Consider the following 14473-nt stretch of genomic DNA (forward strand, 5'->3'; position numbering starts at 1 on the left):
CACTCGGAAGGTTTACACATAAAGTTTTAATCAACACTCGTTACCGAGCAGGTCTCCCGGCATCTATATACACACGGATTCTTCTGATAGAAGGACTCGCACTCGGAAGGTTTACACATAAAGTTTTAATCAACACTCGTTACCGAGCAGGTCTCCCGGCATCTATATACACACGGATTCTTCTGATAGAAGGACTCGCACTCGGAAGGTTTACACATAAAGTTTTAATCAACACTCGTTACCGAGCAGGTCTCCCGGCATCTATATACACACGGATTCTTCTGATAGAAGGACTCGCACTCGGAAGGTTTACACATAAAGTTTTAATCAACACTCGTTACCGAGCAGGTCTCCCGGCATCTATATACACACGGATTCTTCTGATAGAAGGACTCGCACTCGGAAGGTTTACACATAAAGTTTTAATCAACACTCGTTACCGAGCAGGTCTCCCGGCATCTATATACACACGGATTCTTCTGATAGAAGGACTCGCACTCGGAAGGTTTACACATAAAGTTTTAATCAACACTCGTTACCGAGCAGGTCTCCCGGCATCTATATACACACGGATTCTTCTGATAGAAGGACTCGCACTCGGAAGGTTTACACATAAAGTTTTAATCAACACTCGTTACCGAGCAGGTCTCCCGGCATCTATATACACACGGATTCTTCTGATAGAAGGACTCGCACTCGGAAGGTTTACACATAAAGTTTTAATCAACACTCGTTACCGAGCAGGTCTCCCGGCATCTATATACACACGGATTCTTCTGATAGAAGGACTCGCACTCGGAAGGTTTACACATAAAGTTTTAATCAACACTCGTTACCGAGCAGGTCTCCCGGCATCTATATACACACGGATTCTTCTGATAGAAGGACTCGCACTCGGAAGGTTTACACATAAAGTTTTAATCAACACTCGTTACCGAGCAGGTCTCCCGGCATCTATATACACACGGATTCTTCTGATAGAAGGACTCGCACTCGGAAGGTTTACACATAAAGTTTTAATCAACACTCGTTACCGAGCAGGTCTCCCGGCATCTATATACACACGGATTCTTCTGATAGAAGGACTCGCACTCGGAAGGTTTACACATAAAGTTTTAATCAACACTCGTTACCGAGCAGGTCTCCCGGCATCTATATACACACGGATTCTTCTGATAGAAGGACTCGCACTCGGAAGGTTTACACATAAAGTTTTAATCAACACTCGTTACCGAGCAGGTCTCCCGGCATCTATATACACACGGATTCTTCTGATAGAAGGACTCGCACTCGGAAGGTTTACACATAAAGTTTTAATCAACACTCGTTACCGAGCAGGTCTCCCGGCATCTATATACACACGGATTCTTCTGATAGAAGGACTCGCACTCGGAAGGTTTACACATAAAGTTTTAATCAACACTCGTTACCGAGCAGGTCTCCCGGCATCTATATACACACGGATTCTTCTGATAGAAGGACTCGCACTCGGAAGGTTTACACATAAAGTTTTAATCAACACTCGTTACCGAGCAGGTCTCCCGGCATCTATATACACACGGATTCTTCTGATAGAAGGACTCGCACTCGGAAGGTTTACACATAAAGTTTTAATCAACACTCGTTACCGAGCAGGTCTCCCGGCATCTATATACACACGGATTCTTCTGATAGAAGGACTCGCACTCGGAAGGTTTACACATAAAGTTTTAATCAACACTCGTTACCGAGCAGGTCTCCCGGCATCTATATACACACGGATTCTTCTGATAGAAGGACTCGCACTCGCCACCTGCCTACGGGACAAGGATTTCGGAACTCTGGGTCATTCGTGTGCAAAAATATATATATGTGAACAAGGCTCTTGAGGAGCCGAAACGTTATGGCGACTACTATGCGAGCAAGCGAATAAATTGCACTAAAGAATAACTGGTCCGTGTCTGTGATCTCTGGGTGTGAGGCTTCAACGATTCAGCCACGCCGAGTTAGCACTACCTGTTGGATATATATATATAAAACAGCTGCCTCGTCTTTACAAGCCTGACGCGTTTCGAAACGCGTCAGGCTTGTAAAGACGAGGCAGCTGTTTTAATGAACTGGCAAACGATACTGCGTCCATACCGAATAAAGGCTGGAGACAGCAAGTTGATATCTCGAGTGCTGCTTAACCGGAGGGGCAACCTTGTGAGCTAATCTATGTGCGGCCGTCCTGTCGCAAAGCCTGCACCACCCCGCTATGAATGGGGGCCACGGAGCTCGATAATCATCAAGTTTCATGTGTGGAGTATCAACTGAGGATTGAGGATGGGGACGTCTGCCTAGGCTCATCTGTGGGCTTAAAAACGACAGTCATTGTAAGTGCATCCATTGGTGGACTAATTTTCGGAACCTCATTTCCCAGAATGCAGTGCACAGAATCATCGGATCTGCCCATCCAGGGGCGTGCCATATCGCGCTTAATAGGAGAAATGAGACCGTCATGCACTTACCTGTGTTCGTCAGCCTCTGAAGAAGAAGTATAAAACTTTGAAACGCGTCAGGCTTGTAAAGACGAGGCAGCTGTTTTAATGAACTGGCAAACGATACTGCGTCCATACCGAATAAAGGCTGGAGACAGCAAGTTGATATCTCGAGTGCTGCTTAACCGGAGGGGCAACCTTGTGAGCTAATCTATGTGCGGCCGTCCTGTCGCAAAGCCTGCACCACCCCGCTATGAATGGGGGCCACGGAGCTCGATAATCATCAAGTTTCATGTGTGGAGTATCAACTGAGGATTGAGGATGGGGACGTCTGCCTAGGCTCATCTGTGGGCTTAAAAACGACAGTCATTGTAAGTGCATCCATTGGTGGACTAATTTTCGGAACCTCATTTCCCAGAATGCAGTGCACAGAATCATCGGATCTGCCCATCCAGGGGCGTGCCATATCGCGCTTAATAGGAGAAATGAGACCGTCATGCACTTACCTGTGTTCGTCAGCCTCTGAAGAAGAAGTATAAAACTTTGAAACGCGTCAGGCTTGTAAAGACGAGGCAGCTGTTTTAATGAACTGGCAAACGATACTGCGTCCATACTGAATAAAGGCTGGAGACAGCAAGTTGATATCTCGAGTGCTGCTTAACCGGAGGGGCAACCTTGTGAGCTAATCTATGTGCGGCCGTCCTGTCGCAAAGCCTGCACCACCCCGCTATGAATGGGGGCCACGGAGCTCGATAATCATCAAGTTTCATGTGTGGAGTATCAACTGAGGATTGAGGATGGGGACGTCTGCCTAGGCTCATCTGTGGGCTTAAAAACGACAGTCATTGTAAGTGCATCCATTGGTGGACTAATTTTCGGAACCTCATTTCCCAGAATGCAGTGCACAGAATCATCGGATCTGCCCATCCAGGGGCGTGCCATATCGCGCTTAATAGGAGAAATGAGACCGTCATGCACTTACCTGTGTTCGTCAGCCTCTGAAGAAGAAGTATAAAACTTTGAAACGCGTCAGGCTTGTAAAGACGAGGCAGCTGTTTTAATGAACTGGCAAACGATACTGCGTCCATACCGAATAAAGGCTGGAGACAGCAAGTTGATATCTCGAGTGCTGCTTAACCGGAGGGGCAACCTTGTGAGCTAATCTATGTGCGGCCGTCCTGTCGCAAAGCCTGCACCACCCCGCTATGAATGGGGGCCACGGAGCTCGATAATCATCAAGTTTCATGTGTGGAGTATCAACTGAGGATTGAGGATGGGGACGTCTGCCTAGGCTCATCTGTGGGCTTAAAAACGACAGTCATTGTAAGTGCATCCATTGGTGGACTAATTTTCGGAACCTCATTTCCCAGAATGCAGTGCACAGAATCATCGGATCTGCCCATCCAGGGGCGTGCCATATCGCGCTTAATAGGAGAAATGAGACCGTCATGCACTTACCTGTGTTCGTCAGCCTCTGAAGAAGAAGTATAAAACTTTGAAACGCGTCAGGCTTGTAAAGACGAGGCAGCTGTTTTAATGAACTGGCAAACGATACTGCGTCCATACCGAATAAAGGCTGGAGACAGCAAGTTGATATCTCGAGTGCTGCTTAACCGGAGGGGCAACCTTGTGAGCTAATCTATGTGCGGCCGTCCTGTCGCAAAGCCTGCACCACCCCGCTATGAATGGGGGCCACGGAGCTCGATAATCATCAAGTTTCATGTGTGGAGTATCAACTGAGGATTGAGGATGGGGACGTCTGCCTAGGCTCATCTGTGGGCTTAAAAACGACAGTCATTGTAAGTGCATCCATTGGTGGACTAATTTTCGGAACCTCATTTCCCAGAATGCAGTGCACAGAATCATCGGATCTGCCCATCCAGGGGCGTGCCATATCGCGCTTAATAGGAGAAATGAGACCGTCATGCACTTACCTGTGTTCGTCAGCCTCTGAAGAAGAAGTATAAAACTTTGAAACGCGTCAGGCTTGTAAAGACGAGGCAGCTGTTTTAATGAACTGGCAAACGATACTGCGTCCATACCGAATAAAGGCTGGAGACAGCAAGTTGATATCTCGAGTGCTGCTTAACCGGAGGGGCAACCTTGTGAGCTAATATATATATATATATATATATATATATATACATTAAATTTATGAATTTAAGAGACTGATGTCACAGGAGTATTATGTAGCTCCCTGCTGGAACCAAACTATATATAACTTCTATCTTGAAGCTCCATGGTAGCATTTCATGTTAGAATTTGAATTTTGTGCGTGAATTTTTTAATGTACATTTACAGGTATCTCTTATCAACATCCAAATGTAGCTATTACTTCTGTAATGTTGCACGTTGCAATGCGGTGCTTTGTATCTGTTGTCAGGCACTGTATATTTAATGTGCAAGTTTTCAATAAAAAGTCATATGATGTTATTGGGGGAATGCAGAAGAAGGTCATAAGGACTCTTATGGCACTTTGTTTGATGTTATGGGTTGTCAGTAAGTGTGTAAGATCACTTTCTTTACACCTATACTTTTAGTAAAATGTTACCACAGTGTAGATGTCACTGCAATGTAAATATATTCCTGAACTTGTGGCAAATTGATCGCAAAATCTACCTTGGGCAGTCACTCTTGCTTTCCATGTGAGCCCAATTGGAGGTCCTCCCAGGGGATGGCATGATCTAGGTAGTCACCTGCATGTAGACTTGGCTTCTCCTGTGCTGCTTCATCAGCTAAATGGCCACACCGGGGTAAGATTTCTCGTTAAAAAATATAGCATGAGATTGTCTTATTTTTAAACTCCCACCAGACTCTAATGTGACATTCTGGTAGCCCCTGTGACCTGCCACTTTAGGACTTCTCTGCATTGCTGGTATCGGATGGTTGAAATGTCATATTTTAAAGCAATTGCATCAGCATGTCTCTGACATGTTTGTTAAATGTTTGTAAGGTGTACCAACCTCTTCTTGTGTGCCCTATCTCTAAGGGGAGGAGGTCTATGAAGAATAGTTTGAAGAGCAGAACTTAAAAATCCCTCTGACCATTACCAAGAATCTCTAGTTGAATTTCTCTTTTGTAGAGGGGCTCGGTGTTCTGCAGCATGGTCACCTGCCCTCAAGTGTACTGCAGAAATCCTATCCGAAGGCCAGGAGAATGCTGCCCCAGGTAAGCATCTGCATTCTCTCGATATTCTGATGTCACTGTCTTCAGTAAGCGTTTCTAGCAGTGCTTTAGTGGTGGTGGTTGAGTCACTCTGAGTAAGCAGGCTATAATGCAAATGTTCCCTCTGCCTCATGAGCCTTCCTACATCTTCTCCCTGGTTTATGTTCCTTGAGGTGCATTTCTCACATGTGCTTTTACTTCCTCTTTGACCTTAATATGTCTACAGTCTCCTCTCTTGTGCAAGATTGCTTATCAAGCAGCACTTATAAGAGTTAAGGGACTGGGCTTGAGGAATCAGAGTCAGATGTTGCTGCTTTTCAATACAGCACTGAGGCCTTTTGGGATTATACTGCTTTTGTAGTTTGGGAAAGATCCCTAACAAAGTATTGATTGCAGCTCTCGTACCTGAGACAGTTCCTTTGCTTGGCAGCCAAGACTGGAGGTACCCTCTATTCACCCCGGTGCCTTCACCAGTTTGTGAAGTGTTCCTCCTAGCTTGGGAGTAGTGTATATACATGACAGTGATTTTTTTTATTTAAAGCAACCACCATTCTCCAAAGTAGCTGATGAAATCAAATCCATACCCTGAATATTGGGAATAAGATTGGAAATTAATTTAAAATAATTATTAATAACCTAGAACTAATAAAATAAAATATTACAGCACATCTACTCGCTAAATTAAAACATTATCAAATATTTAAAAAATAGATATATTTTATTTTATAACTAATATTTTTAAACAAAGTGTTAAAATCCCACCATACTATCTTATGAATATTTCATTGATATTTACTAAATTTAATTAAAATGTACTTGCTCATTTAATGTAAATTATTTTTTTTAATAAAAGTTAAAAGTAACTATTTTTTAAATAAGTTAATTATTATATTTTTAAAACATTAGATTATCAAATGTGTAGTATAACCTAACTTTTCAATTCAAACACAAATTATGTATATATTTTATATTGAAGTCAAAATAATTACATTTAATTCAACATTATTTTCTACGTGGTTTTATTTTAAATGACTGGCATAATTATTTTATATGGAAGAATGTTTCAATAACTGGGAGTGACCTTGTCTGCTGCCAGCCTTACTCCAAGCATGGGCTGGAATACATTTATGACTCTTTTGTGGTCTTTAGGGCTGTAGTAAGTTGAAAAGTGTTGTTTTTTAAACAGAAGTGGGCTTATTCTTTTCTCACTGAGTGTTTGCATTAGCATGTCCCTCCCTAATCTCCGCCTTAATCCCTACATAAATTCTCCCTTACTATTCTTTTAACCCTTCCTATATTGTAGTCGAAATTCCCCATTTTCCAACCACTACTTTAGTCCTTGCCCACATTTACTAGAAAAGCACTTGTGTGCGGTGATCTTCACCATTTTGTCTGATATCTTTGTATAGAAAAGATTTTTAAAAAGGCAGAGTATGAGATCTTCACCCATAGGTTATTGAAGAGCTGCTGGATAGACTACAAAATGCTGTTTGTGAATAGGCCCCTATGTGCCTGCTAATGCACAGTGAAGAAGTTCTCTGTCATAGATGCCTCAAGTAATGCACAGTGACAGAGTTGTCAATGACACGTGCCACTGGTAATATACAGTAATGTTGGTGCAGGTGGCGCACTAAATTGCATTTTATATTTCGCCTGCCAAAAATATTGCATCCACTACATCGACTGCCACTACATTGTCAAAGCAAGTAGATGTGGACTTAAGAATATTAAATATATACTTACCGTATCATTATATTGTAGGCAAAGTAGAGGTTATGATATTTTTGTAGACCGATATTGCAGACCTCGACATAGTGACACATTTCCAGTGAAAGAGCAGTCCATGTCCTGTTACTGGTAATTCTCAGAGAAGCAGCTCCATAACACATTTGTGTCTTGTAACATGCATTATATGTCTCTGGCAGTGCACAGTAATGAAGATGTTTATAGATGCTCCAGCCAATGATGTGTCAATCGTAAGATGCCATGCACGGGATGCTACTACTAAATATATTCGTAGTGCACAGTGATTGAATAGACACTGATGCTAGTCTGGTAACTGAGATGTCTGTTGCATGCGTATGATAACACATAACGATGAAGCTGTCCTTCATATGTGTGTCTGATAAAAAAGGGTAGATGTCTATAGTTTGTGTCTCTGGTAATGCACAGTAATGGAGGGGCCTTGGGTATGCCTCTGGTAATACACAATTACAAAGCTGTCTATGGTGTGTTATCATTAGAATACAGCTCTTTAGCCGTCCATGGTAATTACTGGTTTCATTTGTCCCTTTTGTCTTCTTAAAGTGGCTCTGTTTTTTTCTCCCTGTTTCTGTAGATGTGAGGAATGCGAGTATGACTCCCAGGTTTATGCTGATGGGGCTGTGTTTATCTCCTCGCGAGATCCCTGCCTGAACTGTCGCTGCTTGGTGAGTATACAGCAGGTTATAAAAATCAACTAGGTGTATTCCTGTTTCTGTAACATAACATTCATTCCTGCTCTTCTTCTTGTTGCTATTTTGTCTGTGCCGTAAGCTTGTATTTATTTCTCCTTTCACAGGCTGGCGAGGTCTCTTGTGACCGTATGGATCGCAGCTGTTCTCCTCCGCAGTGCAGCCACCCAGGAAAAATAAATGGGCAGTGCTGCTCTTCCTGTGAAAGTAAGAAAGATGAGGTATCCTTGAATGATTAGCAATGTTGTGCTACTTGAGTATTATCTTCTCTTTACTCTGATCAAGAATAGTGGCACCCACAACCATATACTAAGTGGTCTGATAATTGTACAATTAGTCTGTTACTTCAAAGCACATGCAAAGCTGAGGGATATGAGGGAAGGAAATTTAGCAGCACAAATAAAAGAGTTAGGGCCTGATTTAGAGTTTGTTAAACCGAGTATTGTGTTGCAAACAGCAAAGTACAAAGTGCACACAGGAGCGGTTGCTGGAAATGTTTCTGCAACTAGGGGGATTCAAAAGTTTGGTGAAGAATCTGTAGTTAGATAGAGTATCCGCCAGAAAGAGTGTTACCAAGGATAACTTCATCTGGGCAATGCATGGACAGCTTCATGGGATAAAACCTGTTTAAATGTGTAGCTTGTATTCTGTTTCCTCTGTGGAAAGGAAGGCCTCTGTTGCTCCGTCTTCAGTCCCTGCTTTCATAGCAAGCCACACCTTTTGGAAAGTGGTGGAGGTCTTGTAAGCATTAAAGTAATATACTGGTTCCCTTATTTGCCAAGCATGCCCTTTGTCGTCTGAGATGCTGGTGGTCCAGCTTGAGATGAGACATGGACAACCCAAAATGCCAGGTCCTGATAAGGTGAACCTATTGAGCTCAGTTCAGCCAACTCAACAGAGAAGATCCAAAGCTGAAAGTGAGGGAATGTGGGCTTAGTGGGATGGGAATTGTGGTTGCTTACCCTGTGTGTTATCATCATACACATGAGGCTAACGTCTGCTGCTCACCTGTGTACATTTAAGAAGTTTGAACCTCCCCATTAAAAACACATTGCATAATTTCTACAACCTGGAGCATAGGGGCTCCAAGTCTGAGGAGCACACACAACCTTCAGTTGAAGGGAAATGCACCTTTGGGCTGCAAAAGTACATACACTACCCCAGCAGAATGGAGGACCTTTTGTAAGTCTTGGTGTTGCAGGGGGACTTGCCCAGTCCAGAGCACAGAGATCCTGTGTCTCGAATGTCTGCTTTCATTACAGTGCTATAGCTTTGTCCCCAACTATACTTTGAAGAGGTGTAACCTTCTAATTAATCTACGATTTATTAAGATTCCCTGAGAGAGTGGAGGGGGGAAGTTTGTAGAGCTTACTGGAACAGAGGATACTCACCACCCTGTAACCAACTGGTTTTTCAACGTTCTTTGCAATAGAGAGGGTGCACAGGGCTCTAGCACCCTTGTCCCTGCTTAACTATCACAAAAAAGACACTATTCTACCAATGGTCAGAAGCAAAGCAGACCCACAATATGAAGCACATGTTCCTAAACTATACTCAGAAGGTTCAAAAACTCAGAAAAAATTAGGTGGAGGCAAAACGTAAACTCACTGCGATGAACTTGAAATATATGCTCTTCCCTGCCAAAACAAGGATCAGACACAATGGGAAATCCCACTTCTTTGTATCTCCTGATGAGGTGTGAGAATGGCTTCACATGGCCAATAGAACTGGAGCAGTATCAATGTAAAGCAAAGCAGGAACACCCCACAAAGACAACCACCACAGCTGGATGTCCCTCACAGGAAGAAGTGAGCAATGTAGATCACCAAGGAGTGGGGAATGACTTTTAGTTTGAGATGGGACGATGGGTGTTGACAATTACACCGATGACTGAGCAGGGGAAGACAGTCCAATCAGAAATACAATGAAAAGGATGGCCGCTCAAATAGAGAACCCACAGGATTGACCAAGGAGGAGCAGACTACCACAGTATAGAACATGAACTTAGAAACAGTCTGATAGCGGGCACGGAGAAACACTATGTCGTCCCAAGTGCTGAGCAATAAGTAGAAATGTAGCAAAGCATGAAACTGAATGAGGGTTGTGATGGAAGGGAAAATAGGGAAGAAAATCTAGAGATGTAAAACAGAAAAAAGAAGCGATGCACTAGGGGTGCCCAGCACTAAGAATTAGGGGCACCAAGATTGGAGTTGAGCCCCCAAAACACAAGATAAAGTAAGGAATAGCAGTAGAGGACAACTCCTTGCTCAAGTGGTAAGAGTTTTAGTATAGAACAGTCAGGGGCTGAGCTCTTTGGGGACTAGTTTGCATGGCCGCTGGCCGTTGGCATGAGTGCCTCTAGAGAGCCTATATAGCATTGGATTGACATACTTGCAGTACGAGATAATGACTGTAAAGAGTTTTTACGTGTTGAACGTCCCATGGTTGTGGAAAAAAATTGGGAGACACTAGTGGGTTCTTTTTTTAAGTGTTTACCTGGGGTGACAGGGGAATGGAGAGCTATATCATACACAGGATCTCATGGAGAGGCAATATATTAACATGCATATCATAACACTATAAACAGCACACTCATGTAGAAGGGGGCTCCTTGAGAGCCAAGTACACTGGATACACACCCAAAAAGGTTGCCAGACAGACAGCTTTACACTCATATACTGACACGCAAATGCAAATGAACATGACTAAACAAATGAAAATAGCCACATGGAATGTATGGGGCCTTAACAGCGTTATGAAAAATACAGGGCTTTGTCATCGTGCCATAGGAATCGCTTTCCCTCAGGAGGCGAATCTGACTGGTGTGGAGGCAAACATAATGGGGAAAAATGGAAAGGCCGTATGTTCTCCACATATTCTAGAGGTGTGTCGATTTTGGTGGCATCAGGGATACCCTTTCAGGATAGACATTTGCAGGTCGATATATAAGATCTGTTGAGGTGTATGGTGTCTTAGATGGGGTAGAAATATGCCTTATATACTCCTATACCTCGAACACTGATGATAGGGTCTACTACGGTATGTTACTTGACTTAATACTCCCCTATATTAATTTTCTATTACTGTGAACAGAGGGCACCAATAGTATATTGGACAGAAGTATGGACAGAAAGACTCCTAAACGTCACACAATGCCAACTATGATAAATGCCCTGGTGGAGGTAATGGAAAGAGTAGGATGCATTGAAGAACCATGCAACCAACACAGAGACAAAACTCATGTCAATCAGTGACACATGGCACATACAGGAGGCTGGACCACATTCTAGTATCAGAAGACTTTGCAACACGAGTATAGAAGGTACAGTATTTAAATCAGTTTCTCTCAGATCATTCCCCACAGAAGATAGAATATGACGTAGGTCAGCGATGAACTCAGGCTGTGCTGCGGAGACTAAATCCAGAAGCTTTACAAGATGCAGCCTTCTGGGCAGACACACGGTAACACTAGACACCTATCCTAAAAAATAACTTGGGAACAACAGACCCCAGAATGGCAGAATAGGAAGCCTTTAAACAGTGGTAAGAGAGGAATGTATGAGTAAAATCTATGGTACAAAACTGCAACTGCAGAACTACCTATGGTGCAACAGGAAGGGGAAATGGCAAAGTCGCAGGCGTGGGATGCAGTGACCCAGAGCCAGCAGAGAAACTACTAGAAGTTAGGTGAGGCATGGAGAGGAGGTGGCAGCCACTTGACAGGTTTATCAACACAGAGTACAGGCAAAAATGTCCTAAAGACGGGGATAAATAAGGGACGCTTTTGGCCTGGTTATTAAAAAGAGAAATTCACTCCTCCCTAATACTATCTTTAAATACATGTGATGGAGCGGTAGCAGTGACACAAGCCAGTATCAGTGATACTCTAAGGGAGTACTTAACGAATCTGTACAAGAGACTGATGCTATATTGCAGATCAGCTATAATGGAGTTACTCGGCAGGGTGTGACTCCCGAGGCTCACAGAGGACCATCTGGCAGAGCTAGACTCAGAAGTAAGAGCTTGCACTTGCCATACTCAAGCTGCCCCCCTCTCTAATCCACCTCAGAAAATTCCGGGAGTGGATGGTTTCCCACTGTAGTTTTATCACGTATGCTTCTGGACAGACTCATGGAGGTCTAACTGGAGGATATGGAAAGGGAAAGATTGCCAGAGACATTGAGGGTGGCTGTCAAAGTCATGGTACCCAAACAAAATAAGGACCCAGCAGAACCAGGCTCATGTAGATAGATAGCCATATTAAAAGTGGATACAAAAGTGCAGTCCAAATATGAGCAAGCAGACTCTTAGGGGTACTTAGGACCCTAGTGCATGGCGAACAATGTGGATGCGTGCTCGAATCTTCGATGCCTTGACCATGAACTGCTTTTAAAAGAGAAGGCACAAATGGAGGGCGCCTTGTGGCTCTTGATATTGAAAAGATGTTTGACACCTTCATCTGGGAACACTTTGTTGATGTTCTCACTAGAATGGGCTTCTTGGATGGGTCTGATTTCTGTTGCATGAACTCACGGCATGGGTTGGATCCGGTGGCGTGACATCAGATAAATGTAAAATTGAGAGGTGCAGCAGACAGGACTGCCCACTGTCCCCACTTTTGTTCTCCTTAGCAATTTAACTGCTAGTTATTTAGTTGAGAGAAGTAATGCGGCCATGGCAATCAGATCAGGTGGCATAATTCACACAGTGTCAATGTATATGGATGATACAATGCTACATTTAAGCCAGCCGCAGGATTTGATCCCCATGCTTCTATGATAGATGGATACGTTTTGCAGATCCTTTGGGCTTGTGCATTAATAGGAACAAATTGTCCTGTTTCCACTGGCAAGCCTAGTGGGGAAAACTCAGCTACAGCTCCCGACAACAGACATGCAATGGGAGCTGGACTGGTTAAACAACTTATGGATCTGGGTGGCATATAAAGGTGAAAAACAAATGACTATAACATGGAGAGGGTACTTCAGGGATTGAAGACCTCCATTCAGTTCTGGAACATGCTATCACTTTCCATTATCAGGAGAGTAGCAATAGCTATAATGTGGTTCCTTATTCACTGTTAACACATGTTCTAAAATACAGTGTGCCTTATACCAAGAATGACCTTCAGGGAACCAGAGAGCCTCCTGGTGTCTCTGGTATGGGCCAGGAAGAGAAGCAGAGTTAAACTTGAAGTTCCAAAGCTCGACAAACCACACAGGAAGAGCTTGGTCTACCAGACCTGGATCTATGTTGTATAGCCAAGTTGTAGCAAGATGTTGCAATGAAGGAGAGACGTGGGGAAAAAGGTTACTGAGGATTACGACAGATGAGGACACACTGCCGATGTGTTTGATGAAGGGAGGGAATCTACCAGATGATACGTTGCATGTAGTGCAGCAGGTAATCACAACCTGGGACACTGTGGTCAGAAGAGTATTGAGGAAGCCTTTGTTCTGTAAATCCCTTCAGGTATGATGACTACAGCCTTTTCGACAAATAAGTGCCTCTACGTTACTTCCTACTTGGAAGGAGAGGGGATGTCAAACACTGGCGGATCTATTTTCGGGAGTCAAGATTATAACTTTTGAGGAGGCCTTGATAAGTTTGGGGTTGAGCTGGACAGTTCTTTTAGTTTGTTAAGTTGACCAAGACAGCCAGGGATGTATGGACAGACTTACAATGACATCCATAACCATGGAGGCAACCATGGAGGCAATGCTGGAAACGGGATAGGGCCATAGCATATATAAAGCCTTGAATTCTGATAGATGACAGGCTCACTGAAGGCGAGACAGGCATCATAAAGAGACCTATAGCAACCCTTGAAAGATGCAGAATAGGAGAAGACCCCTGCAAAAGTAAAAAGATAATTTTTAGTCATTGGGGTGAGGTTGTGCCAAAACGTTGCTCGACAACAGTCATAAAGTTAGAGGCAACAATCATGCACTGCCATCAAAACCCCAAAATTAGGAAGGTACCCTATAAATTTGCAGTGCTAGGCCTACTATCAGCTAAACGTCTCATAACAATACACGGGATTTTGGACAAGACACCCACCAGGATTCCCTGGGAATAGGATATGATGGAATGGACGCTGAAAAATCATGATTGAGAAAAGTCAGAACAGGTGAGAATGTGGCAGATGATTTTATAAAATGGGCAGAGATGATGAACAAAGTAACAGAACCCCTGATATACACCTCCCACCAGGGATGACTGGCTAGAAGTATAATAGGAGGAGTGAGTGAGAAGAACGACTATACCATCATTTGTTAAATAATAGGGAATCAAAGATGGAGAAACAACTTACACAAGCATAACGGAAGGAAGATGGGCGATGGGCGGAGGTGAATATGGCCCCAATACTATGTGCTGCGGTGTTAAACGTATGCA

The 14473-nt window shown here is 43.4% G+C and overlaps 1 protein-coding gene across 1 annotated transcript in view; it reads left to right on the forward strand.

Annotated features, from left to right (window-relative positions):
• KCP (kielin cysteine rich BMP regulator) overlaps positions 1–14473 on the forward strand; it is a 496613-nt gene that overhangs the window by 286009 nt on the left and 196131 nt on the right. The window contains exons 23-25 of the mRNA XM_085653703.1: positions 5542–5627; positions 7963–8053; positions 8185–8284. Of these exons, the coding sequence (XP_085509829.1) occupies positions 5542–5627; positions 7963–8053; positions 8185–8284 (277 nt within the window). The remainder of the gene's footprint in view (positions 1–5541; positions 5628–7962; positions 8054–8184; positions 8285–14473) is intronic.

Source organism: Triturus cristatus, chromosome 4_1 (genome assembly GCF_964204655.1).
Source record: "Triturus cristatus chromosome 4_1, aTriCri1.1, whole genome shotgun sequence".
Taxonomy (NCBI): Eukaryota; Metazoa; Chordata; class Amphibia; order Caudata; family Salamandridae; genus Triturus; species Triturus cristatus.